The 23,005-nt window shown below is 43.3% G+C and overlaps 1 protein-coding gene across 5 annotated transcripts in view; it reads right to left on the bottom strand.

Moving 5' to 3' along the window:
* The window catches only part of LOC142390629 (signal-induced proliferation-associated 1-like protein 2), a 76,355-nt gene that overhangs the window by 7,383 nt on the left and 45,967 nt on the right, over window positions 1–23,005 (bottom strand). For 3 of the 5 annotated variants that reach the window (XM_075476245.1, XM_075476219.1, XM_075476228.1), the window contains exons 9-17: window positions 21,803–22,077; window positions 16,237–16,491; window positions 11,229–11,375; window positions 9,794–9,897; window positions 9,542–9,630; window positions 7,923–8,290; window positions 5,642–5,899; window positions 4,025–4,078; window positions 2,810–2,948 (exon numbers count right to left, since the gene is read on the bottom strand). In XM_075476245.1, the coding sequence (XP_075332360.1) occupies window positions 2,810–2,948; window positions 4,025–4,078; window positions 5,642–5,899; window positions 7,923–8,290; window positions 9,542–9,630; window positions 9,794–9,897; window positions 11,229–11,375; window positions 16,237–16,491; window positions 21,803–22,077 (1,689 nt within the window). The remainder of the gene's footprint in view (window positions 1–2,809; window positions 2,949–4,024; window positions 4,079–5,641; window positions 5,900–7,922; window positions 8,291–9,541; window positions 9,631–9,793; window positions 9,898–11,228; window positions 11,376–16,236; window positions 16,492–21,802; window positions 22,078–23,005) is intronic. The other 2 variants (XM_075476237.1, XM_075476254.1) reach the window with 2 other exon arrangements.

Genomic DNA, 23,005 nt, shown 5'->3' with positions numbered 1-23,005 from the left:
AGCACACTGCATAGAGATCTACATCGAGATTATATTAGATAGTTGGCCTTGTTCTGCCACATTGATCTGTGTGTGGTTGCTTATTTGCTTTATGCTTCATGTTTCATGCGTGGGCCTTTTACAGGCGCTCAATGTATGGAATAAAAAAAGTGTATGAATGTGTGTGTGAATAGAGAAAAATGTAGCTTGTACTGTAAAGCCACATGGATGGATGATGTAAAAGGAGGTGATATCCTGCCAACTCAATCATTGAAATGCATCAACAGCAGTTAACAATGTAAATAGTGGTACTGTAGTAAAACTACTGTTGTCAGCTCAGCCAGTCAATACGTTCATTTAACACAGAATCTGCTTTCACAGGCCAGAGCAAATCACTGCACAGGTCACAATGAAAAGTTACAAATGCTTCAGGGGCTTGAAAATTTGCATGGTCACAAAGGAATAAGCTCTGTGCACAGAGAAGAATCACACAGGCTCCAACTGCAGAGATACTTGTGTTTCATGACTGTGGCCAGAGTTTTGACAGACGATCTCCTGTTTAAACACACAAAACCACAAAGACCAATCCCATCCATCATCCTCCCATTTAGCTTACATAAATACAGCAGGAGTGACATCAAAAGTGGCCACAAATGATACGCGGAGCAGCTGCGTGGATGGGTAAATTTCTGCCTTTGGCTTCTCAGCTGTAACCAACACTCGACTGGTATCCCCACTGGCCAACACCCAGCCATCTCAGTTTCAAAGGCAGATCCCCCACAAATCCCACGGTGAGAATTTAACAAACATTAAGTTTGTCTTTAAAACAGAAATGCCTGCACTGCTTCCTTTAACTTAACACGATTGTCTCTTATTGCAAGCTTTCCAACCCGACTACAGAATTAGACACCATAAGGTTCTCGCTCATGAGAACTACTTAAAACAGAGTTTGCCGCTCTATTATGTGAAGCAAAAATAGCACAGAATTGGAGCTACAATAAAAAGAGTTACTGCAAATGAACCCAATTTCCCAAAGTGCTTAATGTTTTTCAGAAATGATTCTTTATATCCACAGCTTCAAAGCAGGCTCTCTGAACACATCCTGGCACTGCTTCACTGAGCCTGCTGAGAAACACTACTGCGAAAATATCATATTGATAAAACCGCCAAGATTATCAGTTATTCTAGTGTGTCTAAATCCACCTCAGCGGCCGACAGTCTCGCCCTGATTTACGCTGTTAGGTCTTTGAAATCCTTTGTACAACAGCGGCGTCCTTATCAGCTGTGCCAGCACTGACACATCCACCTAGAATTTTCCTGATTTCCCCGACTTTCCTCCTCGCAACTCACGCCGAACAAAGACAGCGACCGCACTGGACCCCATTGACGTGCCACTTGGGAGGATGTGTTAGACAACCACCTATTCAGATGCTTTTTTTTCTTTCCCACAGGAGGTTCAAAAGAGGAATGTTGTGGGAGAATAAGCTGTGAACTGCCTTTCCTTTACGTCAGCCACACAATGGCCTGTCTGTCTGCGAAAGGGGCGTCCAAGCGGACACTGAGGCTGGCAAGGAAAACTGCTGAGCACCTGCTCACTCACACAAAGACTGGCTTCGGGTGGCAGCCGCAGGGGACATTTACCTTTACTGTACCCTCTGTTTAATCACTTAGAAGATTAAACAATGTGAATGGGAAATTAATCAACACGGTTTCCAACATTGTCATTATCGTAATTTCATTCTTTTTTTAGGGATTGAAAACATGCAGTCCAAGAGAAGCTGCTCCCAGAAAGGAACAGTGTGTGTTCTTTGGGATCACGTGTGCGTATGTTTGGAGTGCCGGGCACTGTGCCCTCCCTAATGCACCTCTCCCTTAGATTGTTTTTCCATGCACTACATTATCAGACCAGAGAGTGTGATTACAACACAGACCGTGCTGCTCTCTGAGTAAAACAATCAGCGGCGGGCACCTTTGTACGGGTTACAGAGCTTTCCTTCTCTGCGGGACACAAAATAGAATCAAATGACGGTGTGCGCTGCTCTTGTTTTAGACAGTCTCTAATGCCGCTTGGTTCTGTTGAAAGTGGCGCATTTTATTGTACTGAAAGCCAAGAGAACAACCAAAAGACAAACAAATCAGTGCACTGAGCTGATTCATGTGAGAAACAAGGCCTGCCTGTGCCAGAGGACATTGCAGGCTTCTCTCGGGGAGCGAAGTGCATTTGTATTAGAACTGAGCAGCATCCAAAAATAACCCATTTGTACGTCTCCAGGGTCGCTTCCTGGTAGATAATGGATGGGGGATGGTAAGGGGAACTGGAGACACAATTAATAGAGTTTACAGGACCCAGGAACATCAAACATCAGTGCACTCTGCAACTTCCTGCACTTTAATCCATGACATCTCAACTGAGTAAACTCAGGCTCCTTTATAAATCAAATCAAGCAAACACTGTGCCAGTCATGGGGGACACAAGAGGTCTTGTGTCAGTAGAGAAGAGGCCTATCAGTTATGGAGCTCGGCAGCAGTGCCAGCTGATAGGGAGCAGATGTTTTCCTGCTTTTGCTTGCACTCCAACTAAAGGTTATCTGCTCTGGTTCTGGCCCTGTATGTCCTACACCTATTAGTCAGCATGAAACAATAGCCTTGGGTTTTTTGCAGGAGATTCTCAAAATGTCATGTAATAACTGTATCAGTTGTTACTTTAAAGTGTCACACAACAGTTTTAATAAGTTTATCCGTGTGTTCCACACAGCATTAGAAAATCTTCCACCTTTGTACCTGTGTGTAACCAATCAGCCAATCAGTCAATCAACCACAATGACCTCACCTTCCGACTCCTGTCTTGTCCTGGAGGGCTGTCAGACAGCATCATCTTACGGTATTCTTCTTTTGAAAGTCGCTGCAGTGATTTTCCGTCACGCTCAGCAGCCTGGAGCCGGCAGGCTGCTTCTTGCGAGTAAAGCTGCCTGTAGATGACACAGAGGGAACAGAAGAGTACATCTCATCACTAGGGTCACGCGAACCACGTCCTGCGCGGGAGGCCTTGGGGCCATCACAGCTTGGTTTCAAAGGTAGCCCCAGCTACTTTGAGACTATTGGCAGAATAACACGAAGGGTCAGGGTGGAGGATCCATCTTAGCATGCCGACATCAGGAGCATCCCTGCTCCGTGCTTTTCAGGTGAATGTGGGGTAGCAGGATGGACAAGAAGCTGGAAAGGGAGTTTTATTCCAATGTGTAACCTTAACCCGCATCAAAGTATCAAAGAGATTGCAAGTGCAGATAAGTACAGTGACAGGTTGAAATAAAAACAAGGGTTTTAGACAGAGGTTACGACAGACCAAAGGAGTGCCCACACAACAACAGAGGAAGACATGAGAGCTGTTCAACAGGGATTCAAGAAGGACCCACAAGAGGTGACGAGTATTCCTGGAACCAGTTGTCAGCAGGTTTTGTTTGGAAACATTTAAATGAGTCTGAGCGTGTCTAGGGAAGGAGGGCACAGAGGATGTGACTGACCTGGCTGGTGGAGTCATGTGGCTGTGAGACCTCTGCTATAAGTGAGCAGCCTTAGCGTTACACACAGAGGACTGTTGGCAGGGTGCTAGATGGCCACAGGGAGATTCGTTAGATTGCTAGATGATGGGAGAGCCTGGCTGCGATGCTTACCGAGAGACACTATTGCTGAGAGTTTCACTGGTTTTGGCTTTTTGGGACCATGGCAACCAAGCCTTAAATACACACACAGATATTGCAAAATGTCCTAATAATTGCTTTATTCTGAGAGCAGAATCCAGGAGAAATGAGGACAGTAACTGAATTCTATGCTCACACAGAATCATGCTGAAACTGCACTACTCTTAATTTCACTCGTATGAATGTGTACGTTAACACACAGATTTAGTCTTCGCTGAAACTTTCTTCTATCCTTCTACATTAAAAAATATTAGGTGTTGGTCTAAGACAAAAAAAGGGGGTGGGGCAGTGTGTAGGGAAGCAGGCTGGGTCAGATCAGGGCCACAGGGTTGACTTTGACAGTATACCTGGAACGCTCAGACAGCATTTTGAGAAGGAAGGCTAACAAGCTCTCTGCTCCTCTGAAACATGAAGCAGACGCAAGAGAGAAAATAGCTCAGGGTTAGAAACATTGTTACACATCCTGCATCCCATACAGTGTTACAGCAAAAGAGAAACCTCTTCAGAAAGGGGGAGAAACTTCATTATGTTAGAACAATATCTGTGAGTAATATTAAGACATCTATCATGAGACATTGTTACGCAAGATGAAATAAAACGTTAGGAATATAAAAACAAACAATGGGGAAGGTAACTGAATTACCGAGCTTTTTCATAAGTCGGCAGAAGAGGACTTCGCTGCATGTGATCAATCACACAGCAAAATTTCGCAGCCAAAATAGAATCACTCGGGAGCCGTAGCTGGAGGTTTCTCCCATGCCAAATCTCACATTCTCTCCTACAAAACATGCCCAGAGCTCGCTTGCTAACGCCCTCATACAAGCACATACACACATAAAAACACTTCTCTACAGTGAGCCATTTAATCAGCAGACAGACACTGTCAGTCATCAATGCTCATATAACATCCAAGGAGAGTACACTTTCTCAACTTTGCTGAACGACTGAATAAATTCCTCCTCCTGGGCGACATTTCCAGCAGCTACTCCGTGGAATGTGTGACAGCAGTCTGTAGCTGTGCGGATCGTTGCTTGGCTCCCAGCAGAGATGCTGATCTGTTAGAGGCTCAGCCTTGCAATCCACAGGGACCCGACTTCAGAGGAACGATCAATAACGGCATGTGACATGTGTCAAGTGTATTATGTCAGCAGCTTCATTGAGCTTATTTATTTTGTGGCTGTCGGCTTCAATCAAGGCCAGTTTATGCACTTTGGGTGGGCCAGACAGCACGTCTGAGAGGATGCAGCTCTACAGCAAGAGCAATGTTCACACCTGGTATTAACACGCATCTTGGCTGATACAATCACAGGTGGCCAGTTTGAAGTATGGCAGTACTTCCCTGGAATTAGATGCATTACCTCAGGCATCTAGAGTAACCGCACGATCTCACTTCTGAGATTTATTTTCAGATACACCGAGTTTTTTAATGTTGGCCCGCAGCAACACTGAAATGGATTTGTAGTGGAGCAATTAAAATGCAACTGAAGTGAAGAATTTCAGCATTAACTCAAGCTGTTAACCTTTTAAAAGTGATGGTCATTTATTACAGAGTCCTCTCACCTTCCCAGGCTTAAAAGCAGTTGGGCTAACAAAACTTGGCTTTGTTTTCTTTGCAGTTGATGACTGCCTCAAGACTGGAACAAACAACCTCACCAAATGCCGATTTTCCTCATTTATGATACTTTCCCAGCCCTTTTGCTGCAGCCACTCTCACCTGCTGCTTGTTTCTGCTATCAGAACACTTGAGATGCATGTTTATGTTAAATATTTACAGGGCTGACACGAGCATTATTTCAAAATGGGAGTCATCTAGCTTTGCATGATAGTTAGCACTAAATAGAACATGAATGGCGAGAGCTGGGACCTGACTGAACTAATTCTGTAAAGCTTTTTGTGGCGTTGTGTGCATTTGGGGATGATCTCATTCATGCTCCATCTTGCTTTCTTCTCTCACACACACTCACCCACACTCTGAAATGTTGGGAGGTCCCTCAGTGCTGTGGGCATCATCATCACCATCATCATCATCAGCCGTCTTCATGCCCACTGGGAGTTTGCAACTGGACTGTGTGCGTGTCTGTCCACAGGCCTCCGAGCTGGGCCCTGGCCCCGGCTCTGGCTCTGAGCTGCTGGTCTGAGGGATGGTGTACACCTTGGAGGAGTCAGCAGATATACAGTATCTGGCACCACGGGCCAGGGGACTGCCAGAGTGGTGTGAGCCACTGCTCAAACAGCAAAAAAACAAAGCATAATGTAACTCAAAGGTGAGCAAAACAATGGATGAAAATTAAAACACAAGATCAAGAAGTTAAAATCATAACAAAAACATGTGTTGGCAATGAAAAAATGTGAGCAGCTGCAAGCCACACAACTAGGTCAGATGTATGGAAAAAACCTCATCGGATGAGTTTTTCTTTTTTTAAGTCAAAATGGTTCATGAATGGCGAGCACTGCTGTTGGCTTACACAGGATGACATAATTTCCTCTGCATACAGTGTGTTCCAGCTTGTTCCCCCTTTAACCTACTTTGGAAGATGACTCAGTTGCAGTCTATCATGTGCGTGCCCCTGCTGAACTTTGTCCTTTCAATATTTAGTCAAATATCAAATGACAAACCACATTTATGGGTCAGTGCATTCAACCCATATAGAGGCATTTTCACCACTTGCTCCCAGTGCCGTGCAGGTTCTCAGACATCTGCTGCTGTGACCCTGCTGATGTATGCTTCTCCAAGCGTGACAAGTAAAGAAGGAGCATGCCACTATGTAGGCTGGTAACCACTTTTAATTGTGCTATAAGAGTCAATTGAACCTTGAAATTATGATCAAATGGTTAAAGGAATGCTTCATTTCATTTCATGATTTCAGCTACGGTTTAAAAAGCAGCAAGAACTTTGCGACTGGTTCTTTTACAGTAAAGTCACAAAAACTACTTGGTGTGAATCAGACTTGGGACCAACTCCTTATTGTTAATCGTGTTATCTTTCTTAAAATGCTTTAGATAACTCAGTTCAAGTCATATACAGGATGAAGGGATCACAGTTGACACCAATGTGAAAATGAGCGAAGCATCAGATAAAGAACGCTGCCTGCCTGTTTCCTCGGAATCTTACATCTGCTGTAGTTTCCTTCTTTCATTTCATCATTAATATGAGGGTGGACAGTTTGCGGTTCATGCCTCCTGCCTGCTTAGTATTCATCTGTTAGTTGAACAAAATTAGATAAACTGCACAAGCCCACAAAGACGTCAGGCTTTGGTGTTATCGCGCTATCACCTAGAAAATCTTCAGCAAAGGTAAAGCATTTTCCTCGATACTTGAGTCCTTAGAGTTTGCGTCAGCTGAAAGTGCTACCCAATCTGGTTCCATATTCATGACCATCTGGGCCACACCCTGAAAAATGTGTGATTGCTGCTTCGCTGTTTGTTCAGATGACTCTTTGGTGCCAAAGACGATTACATAAAAAGGTGGGAAGCATCATAGGCAAGACGACGTGGATGAATCTGACGCCTTACAACCACGTCAGTGATGCGAAAAGAGTGTGTAACATAATCCTGTATGGCATAAAATACTTATGCTATTTCATAAAGGCAGCCAGTGAATGGCTGCAAGGCCAACCCTCTCCGACATCCTTTCTCTTTCCCAGATGGGATCAGTCTGCTGAGGAGGGCTTGGAGAGCAGCCCTCCGTGCTGCCTTGGCCTGAGAGCTGCTACACCCACGGGCATCAGCACAGCTGGATGAGCTGGGCGGTTGGCTGGCAGACAGTGAGCAGACTGGGTGAGAAGGTCAGTAAACAGGCAAAGACCTTACTTTTGTGCACATGTTTTGTCTGTGTGTGTGTGTGTGTGTTCGACAGAACAGATTATGGATTGAACGGCTTGGCAATGGTGGTGTGTGAATGTGCACCCACGAATTCCAGCATAGTGGATTTTGCTGCGAGCCATGTAGCATGAAAAAGGGTGTGAATATCCAAAGCAGGCAAATCAGTTCAGTGAACCAACAGGAATTAAGCCACAGCAGAACAAAGTATTTACACAGACGCGCGCACACACACAAAAAGGCCAAAAAAAAAAAACAGACGATCAGAACAGCTTTGGTGCTCCCTGACAGTAGTCCCTTCCAAGTCTCCATTCAAGGTAATGTTTTTGTTATATACGGTCCCACAAAAAGGAAATAATACATCTTGGCTGTTATTAGGAGGAAAAAGAAATTAATGCAACGGAACAGACTTTGTCTGTACTGTACCTTGAGTGGGATGAGATCTCGCTCAGGTCTCCAATGCTGCCATCTGTCACATGACTAGTCATAATAGCTGAAGCGAAGCCCTGCTGTAAATAAAGTTTCCCATGATCCTCCTCTGACTCCTCATGGTGCTCCGACCCCCAGGGGTGTCCCTGCTCCCCCACCCGACTTTGCAGCAACACCCGGGCCCCAGGGGGCACGCAGGGATTAGTGTCTATGCCGCTGTCGGTGGAGGCCCCTTTGATGTAAGTGAGACCCAGCATCTCCGGGTCCATCAAGTCTCCAGAACCAAAGTGCTTATCGTCACTGTTGCTGGAGGCGTTGCTCGAAAGAGTGTTGCTACTTGAGTGGCTTGAGTTTTTGTCACCCGTCTGATGCACAGAGAGAGAAAGAGCAAGAGCAGTGAAGGAGAAGGAGAAGGAGAAGGAGAAGGAAATACATTAAATCAAACGGGGTTAAATGGCAACGGCAAATAATTCTTTTGGTTGTTTTAACATGCTTGCTGTATCAGATGAGGAGGGGGTTTACCCACTGGGCAGCATCCCATGTGCATTTGTCCCTGACTGAGGCGACAGCTTGTTTTTTTGTTAGGCCTGTTACCCTTTTAGCTATCCAACAGTAATAAACAAGAATCATTACAAGCACGATATGCAGGATGTCATATACTTTGTGTGCAGCCTCTTTTATCCTAGTACTTATTTAGAGGAATCCATCTTATCTAGTTTCTAAATCAGTTTACAGAGGTGGAATAATATTTTGAACAACTATATTCCTCTATTCAGCCAGAAAAAAAATGTTCAGTTCAACTTGTCCTCAGTGTTTCCAACATGTGATTCAGCAGCCTTACAAATCAGTTTGTTGACTGGAAAGACAGTGGGGGGGGGATTCATAGCAAGGCTTAATCTTAAAAAAATAAACTATGAATTACATAGGATTGCCCTGTCATACTTTCTTTATCATGCTATTCTAACACTGCTAAATCATAGCTACAACTTTAATCCCATCACATCAAAAACCGTTGGAAAGACAAGCTCTGTGCATCAGGGACATACAGTGCTGGGAAAATAGTTGAATTTTTCATCCACGGGCCTGGGTTAGTGCAACGATGGCTGAAAGCACTGACTGAAAAAAGTTGTTAGGTATATCTGAAAGCCTCCGGAGAAGGAGACTGTTGAGAAAAATAACACCCATAAGAGAGTATAATGTTGAGAAGGGAGGAAATTAGAGGAATAATCACTTCATATATTCCATCTCTTAGTGAAATCTGCCTGAAAAAAGTGTGAGACAACCAGAAATGGTGATGAGATGGGATGCCGTGCTGAGGATGGGAACGTGACAACATGATCATCCCACGTACGCATGCCAAATTGAGCTCCTGATTGCTGAAAAGGCCATTAACAAGGGCAATCTAACCTCCCTTCCAAATCCAACACAGACGAGAGGTAAAGCAAATCTGACAGGGCAGAGCTGGGCAGAGCAAACACAGCCCTCTTAGAGGCTGCATCAAGCCCAGAACTTTTCAATTATTGAAGCCCTTGCAAAAAAGTTGGCAATATCTAAATGTTCTTCAAATGTCATAGACAGCTTATGTGACGTGAAATTACAGCAGATGGGACATTTACCCTGGACAGCTTGTTAGGTGAGTCTTTTCCTCCTTCTCTCTGCTTCAGAGGGTTCAGGATCTTGGTGGAGGGAATGTGCCATTTGGCCTCTGTGAGGAACCATGAGAACAAACTCAATGTAGAGAGGCAGCAGGTGAGCAGACAACATAAATCATGAAAGCCCTGGCTTACTTGCTCTCCAATACATTATATTTTCCAGACTTTACATGCACTTAAATCATGTCTGCATGAGTGGAAGTATGTCAGACTCACCTGCAGACCTGGTCCTCTCCAGAGTGGGCTCTCTCTCCCTGCGGATCTCTCCATCCCCTCCCTGGATGTCCCCTGCCCGCTCGTGGAGGATAGGGGAGGGACATCTGAAGCAAGAAAGAACAGGAAAATAGGCTGTAAATTGTTTTCTTTCTACAGAGTGAGCTCTGTATTCTAGTCGAAGAAAGGCTCCAATAGATCTACCACAGATGTTCAGCAATTAGCTCGAGATCCTTTAAGGTCAAATCACTCGAGCTTATAATAGAATAAAGAGGCTGCCAGACAACGCAGGCAAGAAACCTCTTTTCATTCTACTCGACATGCCAAGCGCTCTCTCTTGCTCTTGACAAAAGAGAAAAAAGGAACAAATTTTTCAATGCAGCTCTTAATTAAATCTTTAAGAGCTAATAAGGGTTGCGGCAGATGAACAGAGGCCACGGTGTCTCGTTATCTTTAACAAAGACTCCACCAGTCGATCAAACGGCTGGACTGTTGTTCTGCATTGAGGCAGCTCTGACAGGGCTCAGTGGTCTTAAAGAGTTCAGTGCACTTTTGAAAGCTCCGACAGGAAAAAAAGCAGCTGGGAGCCACGCCTCTCGTCAAAGTCTGTAACCACTGATTCACAGACGTGGGTCTCTGATAGATTCTGCTCAGCCTGACACATTTTCCTACAGCTTGTGCTGCCCTGCAACCCATTATATATATCCAAACATATCAACAGATGTATTTTAGACTCTGATAAAGAGCAAATGAAAATTGATCCCCAAAAAGAAAGTGTGATAGCAAAATTCATGTTGACAGATGGTACAAAGCCCAGTACTCTTGGACTGTACAGAATTAAATCTGTCGTGATCACTAAAGAAAAAAAAAAGAAAAATCTTTCCAGTTGCTTTCTCCAAAATCGCAGTGTAGGCTTCTTAAGCGGCACTTGAGTCGCAGCAGGGGATACTGAAGGACAAGGAAGAATACTTTATAATTATTTCCAGTGATATTTAAGAGCTCATCATTTTCAAACCCACTGAACAAAGATTTTCTCAAAGTAAAATCTCAAAGAAAAATGCTGTGCTTGGCTTGTAACAGCCATAAACCACAAGTTTTAATTCACCAAGGGTCCATTTAAATTTGAGGTAGCCCTCATGTTCCCCTGATGAAAACCATTAAACCAAAGCTTTGGAATGACTGAATGGAAAACTATATTAATGCAGGGAAACATTTCATACACAAAACTCATCAACTTCAAACACGTGACAGCTAGCCAAGAGTGCACTGATGATTTGGTCATTTTATGCAGAAAAATTGCTGTCATTTTGTAAAATTGCAAGGTCCGTGAAATAGTTCTGGGACAGATTGCAGCTGCATTCATTACTGACCCGAAGGGAATACTTAGAGGCTTTTTATTTATTTATTTTTTAAAAATAACTAATTTCTGGTCCTTTACCCGTCGTATCCAGGCTGTTGAGACCAGTTGCTGCTGCCGCACGGCCCTGGATCACTGGAGGAGGACTGGTTACTGGGGGAGCTGCGGTAGTGCTGGTCTCCCTTGTTACATGAGGTGAGCTGGGGATTCTCCATGTCCTGCATGGCCCTGCAAAAACAAAAGGACAAAACACACACAAACGCTCAGAGGTGGTGAAAACTAAAGTTGGGACTAAATTGTTCAGACAGCATCTGGTTCGCATCTTTGATAGCTTTTTTTATTGTTTTATTTAACCAACAGTCAATCAAAAGATTCTTTAATTAGGAGTCAGTAGAGCAGCAATTCCTCACTTTTTTTCTAAGACAAACTGCCTAATGCTTGTCACTTGTGCATTTGCTTGTTAGTGACCTAAAAGATAAGTTAATGATTCTTTTTTTTTATAATATAATTTTAGCACTAATCTACTACGCTATTACAGATGATTAACTGAAACAACTTTATACGAGTCGGCCAAATTATTTTTTCACCGTGGATGATGACCTTTCGTTGACTTGGAAAACTTATTACCCACAAATTAAAAACATTGTCATTTGGTGTCATGCCAGAAAATAGTCCCTCGCATGTGAGCACCGTGGATAATCCCCTCAGAAAATTTAGGAGCTGTCAGTGAGGGAGAAGGTGTCTTGTTCTCCGAAGACAAACAGAAAAAGAGATTAGTTATGGTAATAACCCGCTGTATATAATCCAGATGGCGAGGCCCTGTGTGTATGTAGCATAAAGGCAGAGAGAGATTCTGAAATTGAAGGCGCTCCTCAAAAACTACTCACATACGGCCTATTAATGAAGTTTGGTCATGTACTTTGTTCCACTTGTTTGACCACCATCGCAGCTCAGTCTATCCAAAGTGCAACCAATGCCCTGACCCCCCCTAAACAATCTTTGCTTACTTTCGCCTGGACAGGAAAAACAGACGGATGATGGTCTGGATTGACAAATAAACACTGGATACGGGCTGTGTCTGCTGTCCGGAGGCCTTCCCTTTAACCAGCACACCAAAGTAGGTTAGATTAGCAGACAAAAATACGACTGTAATAACACAGGACGGATGGCTTTCACGTTAGGTTTCCTGCTAACTCTAGTTGGATATTCAATTCCCTTCATTGTTAGTTGTTCCTTGATTATATTTTTGGTTATGTCACGGCTGAATTGGGTCTGAATCAAAATGATTTCCCAAGCCGACACAACCAATTTTAAGATAAAGATAATAATAATCTTACACATGTCAGGTGTGGCGTAGGGAAGGTGGACACGGATGCGGACTTCTCAAAAAAGAGTGATTTATTGACAAAAAAACAAAGTGCAAAACAAAAGGCGCGGCAAAGCCGGATTCTAAAAACGTTGCTATAACCAAAACAAAACAATAGAACATGGCATGGAATAAATACTTAGCTCGGAAAACGTGGGAAGCGAGAATCGTGGCATGGGTTACACACTGGCATTAAACAATGAACCAACAAACAGACAGGGGAGACCGGAAACTAAATAGGGAGTGAGAGTGATTGGGGAGTGAGTGCAGCTGAGGGAAAAAACACAGGTGAAGTGAGTGAACTAATTAACAGAGTGCAGGGAAACTAAAATGGCAAAAACTAAACATGGAGTGACAACAAAAGCATAACCTAAACATGAAAACTAAAAACAAGAGTCTCTGGGTGTGACAACACAAGTCTTTGCCATGAGCACAAAGCAACAACAAAAGACTGGGAATGTGGAAACGGATCTTCTAACAATAATCATGTGAATTCAGACTACCATAGATATATGGATACATGGAAAGACAGAGAGGATTCTTTATTTTATCCCCAAAGGAAAATTAAAGTCCATTCAGAAGACGAAAAATTCTTTCGGCTTTTTTAACAGCTTTCCTATGTTTAGGTCTCCGAGCTGCCAGAAATGAATCGCAGCACACTTCATGAAACATGCCGTCTAGATCGCTACATTTCTTCTACTCAGCTGGGCAAAGGCACTTTAACGTGAGAGGGGAGAGGCCGCTGTTATTTGTTCTCCTTCTCTTCCTCCCTTGACATGAAAAAGTTCTGTGGGTGGGAAATCAAATGTAATACTTCATCTTGTGCTGTACGAGCACTTAAAGGTGCACAGATAAGGGGTCGGTCTCATTTGGCTGCATAGAAGGTACATTTTATGGCACAAAGTCTGGATTCAGCCATAAGAATGGATGACATCATGCTTTATCTAAGCAATAAGAACTTGTGCGTATCCTATAGACCTCTGGCCCCCCTGATTCCAAAAACCCTGTCAGAGCAACTTTAAGTGAGACCACCTGTCTGATATGAGTGTTTGGTCTGTTCAGCTTTCAGTCATAATGCTATTATTTTGAGTGGCAAGAGATGCATAGTTCAACCATTTATCCATTACTTCAGACAGACATTTGATTTCTCGTGATACCATTAGTCACCTCTTTCATCTACTCACAATAGTTCTAAATAGCCTTCGCCTGTCTCACACCTTCAGACAGAAGCAGTGAGACAGAGGCAGTCAGGTGAATTCTGAAGTGTTCAGAGGTGTACTGACGGCTCTCATTCATCCAAAAGCACAAAAGTTGATTAGCTTCACATAAAAGATGGACCCCAAACCAAAACGCAACCCAGCAGTTTTTGAGGGTAGAGGAAGTAGACTAATCTGAAGTGGCTGATTTCAATACATCCGATCTCAAGCCAATAGAAGGGACATTTCGCTTGCCAAAAACAGAGCTAAAAGCAGAGAGACCCACAAACAAGCAGCAACTGAAGACTGAAGCTGCAGTCGGGACCTGGCAAATTTTCTCCACAAAAGACACTCCGCATTTGGTTGAAGTCCATGGGCACCCGACTGCAGTCGTTGCATACATAGGATTTTCCACAAAGAATGAAAAATTAAACATTTCAAGAAAAAAAAGAAGTCACGCATAATAATGTTCACACTTGACGTGTGCGCTGCCCTTAACTCTCAGTGTGAATTAAAAAAAAAAATAGACATATTCTTTATTCACCAATTCGTCAAACTATTCAAACAAATAACCGTATAATTTATGTTTATTTAGTTTTGTAGATTATGTGGCTATGGAATACACCCCTCCTGTCTCCTTCTTGACTCCTCCATCCACCTCTAGTGCTAACACTCTCTCTGGGGTGCTACATATCGTGGTCCAGGGAAGAGCATTCTCTTTGTTTCTGCAGTAATTGGATGAGATGAGCTGAGCCGTGTCCGTGTCCCTATCACCTCCTCCTCAGCAGGGTGCAGGAAGAGGGAGGGAGCGGGGAGTAGGAGGGATACAAAGACAGAATAAGAAAAAGGGGAGAGGGAGAATTGAGTGCTCCCGTTGCCAGAGACTCTGATGAGACAGAGAAGGCGGCCATTATCCCAGTATAGTCAGAACACCAGGGGGGGTTGGTGTGACACACTGGAAAGGTTATCATGACTGTAGGGGTTTCATTAGAATGAACAAATCACTGCTTTACATGGCTCAATGGAGATGTCCAAAGGAGACACAGCCTCGGACTGGAACAAAGTCTGAGTGTGGCCGCATCATCAACAACAAGATGAAAGCGAGGCCATGAATTCATTTGACTAAAATGCTCCATTTATATGTATGCAAATAATTGAACACAATAACAGGTCCTCAAAGTGTTCCTGTGGCTCCTCTGTGAATGAGAAAAGCTGAGAGTTCAAAGACTTCATCTCAAAGGACTGGTTCTTTTGAGGGTCATATTTAACTGCAAGTTTCTGAAAAACCTTTATAAATAAGCTATACCTCCAGAAATGTCGCAAAAGCATAATTCTGCTCATTTTTAGTTTTTACATGCACTTATTCATAAATGCGTCTCTGAATCTATCTTGACGGGAAATTGTTACATCACATTGACTAAATATATATCGCCCACGTCTATGTAAGGCTTCTTATCACTTCCACTGCACTTTCACGGTTAGGTTCATAAAACATTTGGACAGAGACACGAGTTATTTTCGTTGACCCGTTTTACGAAAACAAATAGGGTTATAGAGTTATATAATGAATATGGGCTTCATGTGCCAGAACATAATCAGATATTTGACTCCAAAGCTACCTAATGGACACTTGGAGGCTATTCTTTCATTGTTTTATCATCAGTTAAGTGGTTTGAAGGTTATTCCGAGTGTGGCATTTGATTCAGGAAGCTGCTGCTGTGAACCCACAGCTTGCGGCCGAAGAAGCTCTCAGTGCAAGTGAAACAGGCCTTTCTTAGGCTGCACAAACAGAACAAATCCATCAGAGAGAATAGTAGGAACATTAGGAGTGGCCACATCAACAAATCATAAAAAGATCTGGATGTGCCACAGAAGACAATGGTGGTGGATGACAGAACCTCTTAATAACAAGGCTTTACAAAAGTAAAATACAGAGGATTTTACCACAATGTGCAAACTACTTGTAAACCTCAGAAATAGAAAGGCCAAAAAATACAAATCAAAAGTTTATTGAGGTGAATTCAGGTGAATTCTAAGCTGTAATGACAGCTCTGATTCAGCCAAAAGCAGAAACGTAGATTAGCTTCACATTACAGATGGACCCCAAACCAAAAAGCAACCCAGCAGAGGGTAAAAGAAGTAGACTAATCTGAAGAGGCTGATTATAATCACCTGATCGCAACCCAATAGAAGGACATTTTGCTTGCCAAAAACAGAGCTAAAAAGCAGAGAGACCCACAAACAAACAGCAACTGAAGACAGCTGCTACTATTAAAGTATGCGCTTTGAATCCATATTGATTTTTTCTAACTCTAATTTGGATATGTATTGGTACAATTCCAAATTAAATGAGCCTGCTTATTTATGGAACCAACTGTAAATACAGACTTTATGCGGTAAAAGCTTCTTAGTGGAAATATAGTCTGATAAAAGTTCAGGCTGTTCATCTCCAGAGTTGCCTGGATGTACCATTCTGGCCAGAGGCATACAAGAGAGGAAGGCAGCAGAGAGAATAAAAGGAGCTTACCTCGAACCATCTGGCAGTTTCCTATCAAACGAGGTGCTTCGAGGAATGGCTGCCTGGTGCTGTTGGAGGATCTGCTGGCACTGCAGGCGGTCGGGACCCTGAGTGGGCGAGCCTCGGGACAGAGGCGCTCCGGCAGCCGTGGGCACCCGATGCCAGGTGGTGTTTCTCCTGAAGGGCGTCTTGTACTCACAGGGTGTACCCTCGCTGTCGACCTTGTACTCCACCATTGGGATTCGGTAAAGCTCGGAGCAGCCCCTGGCAGAGAAGATTGAGAGGGGGAAACAAAAGGTCAGAAAGTTCAGCGGTGAGTTTCGTGGGAAGGTATCAATCACGACAGCCTCCCAAACCTCATCCAAACTCTTAACCTGATCAAAATACGGAGTGCATTTTCTGAAAAGCACAAAAAAGAAAGCAGTCTATTAATCTTGGACAAAACCATTATGATGTAATCTATTACATTATTCAACATCAACGTATCAAATGCTTATGACTTAAGCAGAGTGAATACATGAATATCTAATAGAAAAAAATTACAATTTATATTAATAATGCAAAAAATATAAAGTATGGAAAATACTTTACAGTGCAGTTTCCATCCATCATAATATGAATTTATTAGATGATTCACTAAGGAATATTTAATAAATTCCAATCAAAATGGTAGGATGTACTTGTCAGTAATTCCATATAACATTTTTACATTTAAATCATTTCAGGTATTAAAATTATACAATTAAACTAATTAAAAGTCATTTTAAGGTACCATCCTTTCAGGAAAACACTCAGATGCTGTCACAAACATTTAGCCTGAAGCAGACATCATGATGGCGTCTGTGGTAACTCACATGCCTGCAAGCTTGCGACAATAAATGTCAAACACGGCCAAACACATTTGATTGCGCACACAGAGGCCTTACGGGCGCATGAGAGACACTAAGAAAAGCAACAAAAAAAGCATTTAGAGGATTTTAATAAGAGCTGAAAAGCTCAGTTTCCCATTTCAAGGGATATTGGTCTCTCACAGGATTCGCTCAATACAGGAGGCTTTTCGTCCCACAATCTCCATCCCATTACTGCCAACAACACTGAAGATCTGCGCAAGGACAAGACCTGTGATGGCATTTCATGCAACATCAATCTTCGGGGCTAGGCGGAGGCATGGTGAGTATGTTGGGGGGGAGGGGTTACAGGGTGATGGGTCGGGGTTAAACAGCCTGGACACTCTGCTAGCTCTCCAAAACCATCTCAAGGCTGACCCTTGTGATTACACTGCCCTCCCCCTCCAAAGTCCATTTTCCAGGATCCACTAGAGGATGGAAAGCTCTGTATACTCTGCTGTGGTCATACATGTACACACCGTGGGCCTTGAAGAGGGTGCTCTGGTTGATTGCAAAGGCTGTGGCGAAGGGGGCAAGTAATCGCTCTCAGAGGAACTCTTTCATCAAACTAGGCCACGGGTGGCTGGTCTGTTTACAACTGACCTCCCACTGGAGCTGTGGATGTTATAGGATGCAACTGGAAGACCATCCGTCATTTCCTCCTCCAGCCCGACTCACATCAAGTCAGTGTCATAGCAAATCTGGCCTCAGCCATGACAAAGGGAATGCATCCTCTACATCCAATAACATACAATGTTTATTGACTTTATGTACAGTATGGTGCATGAATCACTGGTTTCATATGTCAAATCAGTGGGAGTAATTACAACATCCAGAGATCAGAGATACCCGCAAGTGAAAAAGGAATGTGCTGTCTGTGTACAGAGAGTGATGATTCAATAGATAGAATCCTCATCCCATTACTTTAGGTCTTTCAGTCACTTTTTGTTCAGGATGCTAACAAGAGTGTTAAATCCTCCAGACTGCTGGCCAATTGTTTTCAAACAGGGTTGCTAATCCACTCATTACCTTTATTAACCATGTGTGTGCGGTCAAGCTTGGTTGCCACACATCATTACTCTTTGAAAAGGCTAAGCCTGGGTAACAGCTTGTCAACAGCAAAGGTCTCAGCCACCGTTTCTTGCTGTGCTTTTTTCACCCGAATGACTAAGAAATGACAGGATGAATTTCTCTTATGAACTTTATATTCCACATCAGCACCACTACAACCTTGGCTGGAAGCAGCAATAGACTCTGTGCTGACCTGATGTGAGTGGAATGTGATTGTTTGTAATGCATAGGGGGCTCTCACTCTCGGTGTATAAATCACGGTGGAACAGCAGGAAATAGCTGTTTGGTCAACATTTAAAGCCAAGCTGGAGGCTAGTGGTGGTAGAGATGGTGTTAGACATACCCAGCCAGCCATAAGGAGAGGAGGAAGAAAGAGACTGGTGAGAAAAAATACAGTCTGTTCCCTCTTGATTCCAACAAGAACTGCTGCTGGACTACAATATGCCACAGTGGTCAACAGAAGCGTGTAGAAAAAGTGAGTAGAATGACCACTTCTAGACAAAATTAGCATCACTGTTCATTTAAACATTTTTTTTATTCATTTTCAACAGTTAGCAGAATGTTGAGGGTGAACAAATAGCTCCTTCCACCAATTGGTCTTCATGAATAATGATAGATATATGTGGCAACGGGGCCTTGGACCTTAGTCAGAGAGCTGTCACTCCAGTGACAGGCCAGTGACTGAAAGACAAGCTAATCCATTCCCACAGTTAGAGGCTATGCCCCAAAGGTTAGAACCCTGAGCAGCCAGAGTCAGACCACTGACAGTTAAATAAGGTCAACTGAAAAGTGCAATGACCACGATGTCTTTGCAAATTAATCTGTAGAAAAAACTGCTTCTGCGAAGGATGTGTGGGAATTAACCAGGGCAATTTGCGATGGGAGGTTTGTGAGGTTCTCTGGATTTTGGTTTAGCGGCACTCTCTTTAGCAGGGTGTTGACATGGGAAGTGAGAAATCCGGCTTTACTTCAGTCCAGGGGAAAATCCGTAATGACAAGTCTGATGACACTTCAAAAGCAGGGTCGCAAGTGGCTATTTGAATGTCACAGTAAAGACTCATTATCAGCGTCCTGGAGCAGGTTGAGCACAATACAAATTCAGGTTGGCCACCGTTTCACACATGCATTTTTTAAATCAAAGTCTAAAATACACTAAATGGTTTTTTTCAAACATACTGGGGCAATGGGAATACACTCAAGCTGAGAGAAGTCCTGTCCATGCAATGGCTGCCAGTTGTGCATCTTGTAATAATAACTCGTTTCAGTCCATGTTGTGCTGATCCTTCTGTTTATTCTTACATCTCTGATGACCACATACCAAAACATACAATCACTGCCATGTTCTGTACATCCCATTCCTGTTCCAAAGAGCTAATCTGGTTCATCTTTTTCTCATTAGTTTGATCTGAGGCTAACATGTTGAACTTGTTTAAAGCTTTTCAGAGTGACGATGGAAAAGCCTCTGGTAGGGCACCGAGCTAAAACCACATCCTGGCAGTTTAAATAAATACAGTACAAGGTAAGTCTAATATTAGAGCCATATCTCTTTTGGCTGAAGACTAAAATACAGACCAAAATACAGCGCTACGCAGCGCCAGTTTTCCTTCCAAAAACCTTAATCATCATCAGTCTGCAATGAAAGTGAAGGAATCACTAAATTAGGGGGCCTAAACAATATCCTGAGAATTAAAAAACAGTAAAGAGGAAGCACAGTCCTTCCCCTACATGAGCTTATGAAAACACGTTTCCCTGTCACAGTAGCGGAGCCAGGGAACTTTGTCTGGAGGCCATGAGACTCTTGTCCATTGTTGCTCGACTAACCCCCCGTTTCTCCGGCCTCAGGGGACTGACTGGGGCCTTCAGGGCCCAGATGAATTCCTTTCCTTTGAGATAATAGCAGAGAAACTGGAGCACTTATTGTTGACTGGACCACTTTAGCAACTCAAAGACGCTGCTGAAAAATGACTCAAGGGCACTCGAGATTCTTCCCCTGACCTCTCACCTTCTGATTTGCTGGAGTCTTGGCAGAAAATTCACAGGACCCATGATGGGAGTGTTGGAGTTCTCATGAGTAAATCTTATCACTCATCAGTTTGGTCTTTATAATGCCTCTTAATCTGCCAGATGTGTCTGCCTCAGCAAATGTAATATATGGGTCACCATCACCATCCTTTCTGCATCCGAATACTCATTACAGACAGAAAGCATAATACAATCCTGATGTTACACTGTGCTTACTTTCAGGCACGTTTCAAAAGCAATCTCATGATGTGCATCAGTCCAATCCAGAAGTCTTCCACATGCACAGACAGCTTGTCAACAGCTACCTTTACCAAATCCCTCATCCTGTAACCACAGCTTCCAGGGAGCTGGACAGGCATTTGACAACACCGAGCTGGTTTTGGATGATGTTGGTTTTGTCTGCTTTCTCCTCCCTGGAACTGCGATTACGACCGTATCATCATGTATCATTGCTGATTGTGGTAAGATGATTTAAGACGGTGGTTCTGCCACAGAGGCTGTTCTGTTAGACTCACAGATGAGGCATGTTAGCCTGCCATCTGGTTGTTGTTTCTTTGTTGCCAGGTGAAAGCATCAAGTTTGACGGCTGAACACGCGATTAATATGAACTCTTTGACAAGAAGAAACACACGCTCGCATTCATTCAGAGTACCTAGCAAGGCCGCCATTAATGCAATTAGTCAAAAATTGGAAATACTCACAGATTAATTAGAATTCTTCACTGGTGAACACTTAGAGTTGAAACGTTTCAGAATGAAAACAAATATGCATGAGGAATGAGAGTGTACTGTGATTCTTTTTTCTTTTTTTGTCATAGATTTTTCATTAGAACATCATCATCAATAGAAAACAGGATTGTTTCTGCACGCTGCTAAGCTTTTCTGCCATGGTTTTAAGTGGAACCGGCATTTTCTGGTATACAAATCTGTCAGCCTGAAGCCCAAACAAAACAAAGATGTCGAAAATGTAAGAGTAAAAGAGTGGCGGATGCGATTTCACACCACTGTCTGTCTTCCACAGACAAAACAAGCAGATGTGCTTTCAGAACAAGCTTTTTTTACAAAGACCCTCATCTACTCTCATCACAAAAGACCATTTGAAATGTGCTTCTCTCTTTTTAGTGCAGGAGCAATGGCTTCTCCAGATGGGTGTGTGCCCCTAAAAAGGCAAACACTCCCATCCTAATTGCTGAATAGAACGTTAGACAAGGTTAGAAAAAAGCAATCTACAAATGTGAGCTGTCTGAGCCATTAATCAAAAGGCTCGTCTCATTATCATTAGTGAGAAACGCTGACTGTCCATGTCCATGACTGTACAGCTCAGCTGAAGCTTTCTCTCACAAATACACTTTCCTCTCCAGAGAAATCAGAGGAGGACAACATCTACGAGCAGTATGTACCGTAAGCATTTCTTTACGCTGATCACCCGGAACATGAGGGCAAATGTCAAGCCAGTTTCCCCCTGGTGGGTGGAGAGATTTGAAAAATAAACTACTCCTCTGTTATGACTTTTTGAGGAGGCTCTGCTTTTCTCTTTTGTCTGAAATGTTGCAGTCAGAAGTGTTTGTGGTGAAGTAAGAACTGTTGAGAATTTACCTTCGAGGAGTGCCATCCTCATGAGGCTGGATTATAACCACTTTGACAGTGATAGATGTGCGCAGGAGGTCAATCATCTGCTCGTGAGTGAGAGTGGCGACAGCCACCTTGCAGATCTCCACCAGCCGGCTGCCCTGTCTTAGCCCTGCCTTCCAGGCGAAGCCAAAGGGCTCGACATCAGCCACAATACCCTCAAAATTGACGTGGAAACCGAGCTGGCCGAGGCTGTTCCGGCGCAAAGTCATCTCTGACGTATCGCAGCCTCTGGTGGCAATCTGGAATCAGAACAAAAAAAGGATATGTTTATCATCTGAAATAGAGGTACAAAAAAATAGGTCAAATAAAAAAAATAAAAAATAAAAAACGCATCCATGCACAAGGAAAAATACTAATGAAGCGTCTTAAGCAAAACCAACTCTTGTCCTCTGACACAAGTGCCCAGATATGTCTGTTTGGCTCATTCAAAGAACCTCTTAGAATTGCATCTAATGAGAGGGCCCATCAAAGAGCTATCTGAGCAAAAGAGCCTCACAGATTCGGTTTTAAAAAACATCTACTACACACAAATACACACCTGTCTCTGTGGATAGGACTACAATATCTCTGTGGGTACATGCTGCATGAATGAGAATCTAATTGGCAGCTGAGATGTCAACGTCTCCACGGAGTTCAGTCTATAAGCCAGAGTTCATGTCTAGAAAGAGCTTTTGAGCATTTTATACACAAATACATACTCTGTATCAACTGGCAGTTAATAAACAGGTTTTGATTTCATCCAGTATGAAAAAGGATTCACTAATTTTTTTTTTTTAAGACTGCAGCATAGAGACTTAAAGGTAGGGTAGGAGATCCTGGCTTTTGAGTCCAGCGAAGCTGCATTTTGAAAATACACAGGTAAAAAGTCCCAACCCTTTTCTTCACTTTCCCCCCGAAGGCACGCCTCTAGAGTACATGAACGCGTACGAGCACGAAGGTGCACGAGCACGAAGGTGCACGAGCGCTGTTCTGACAGCAAGCATCGATCGTTGCCGTATTTAGTATTTAGTATATGATAACTATACGTTTAATAATGCTAGGTGCTAGCCAAGCTGGCTCTAGTTTAGCTTCCTGCCAAGCTTCTGAATTCGTTCACGGAGCAGGGTACGCGCACAGGGGGAAGGAGGGGGAGGGAGGAGCAGATTGCAGTTTGATAGACGGCATCAG

This window comes from Odontesthes bonariensis, chromosome 2, assembly GCF_027942865.1.
Source record: "Odontesthes bonariensis isolate fOdoBon6 chromosome 2, fOdoBon6.hap1, whole genome shotgun sequence".
Taxonomy (NCBI): Eukaryota; Metazoa; Chordata; class Actinopteri; order Atheriniformes; family Atherinopsidae; genus Odontesthes; species Odontesthes bonariensis.
Note: the sequence above shows the minus strand (reverse complement) of the source record. Positions and strands in the feature narration are given on the sequence as shown.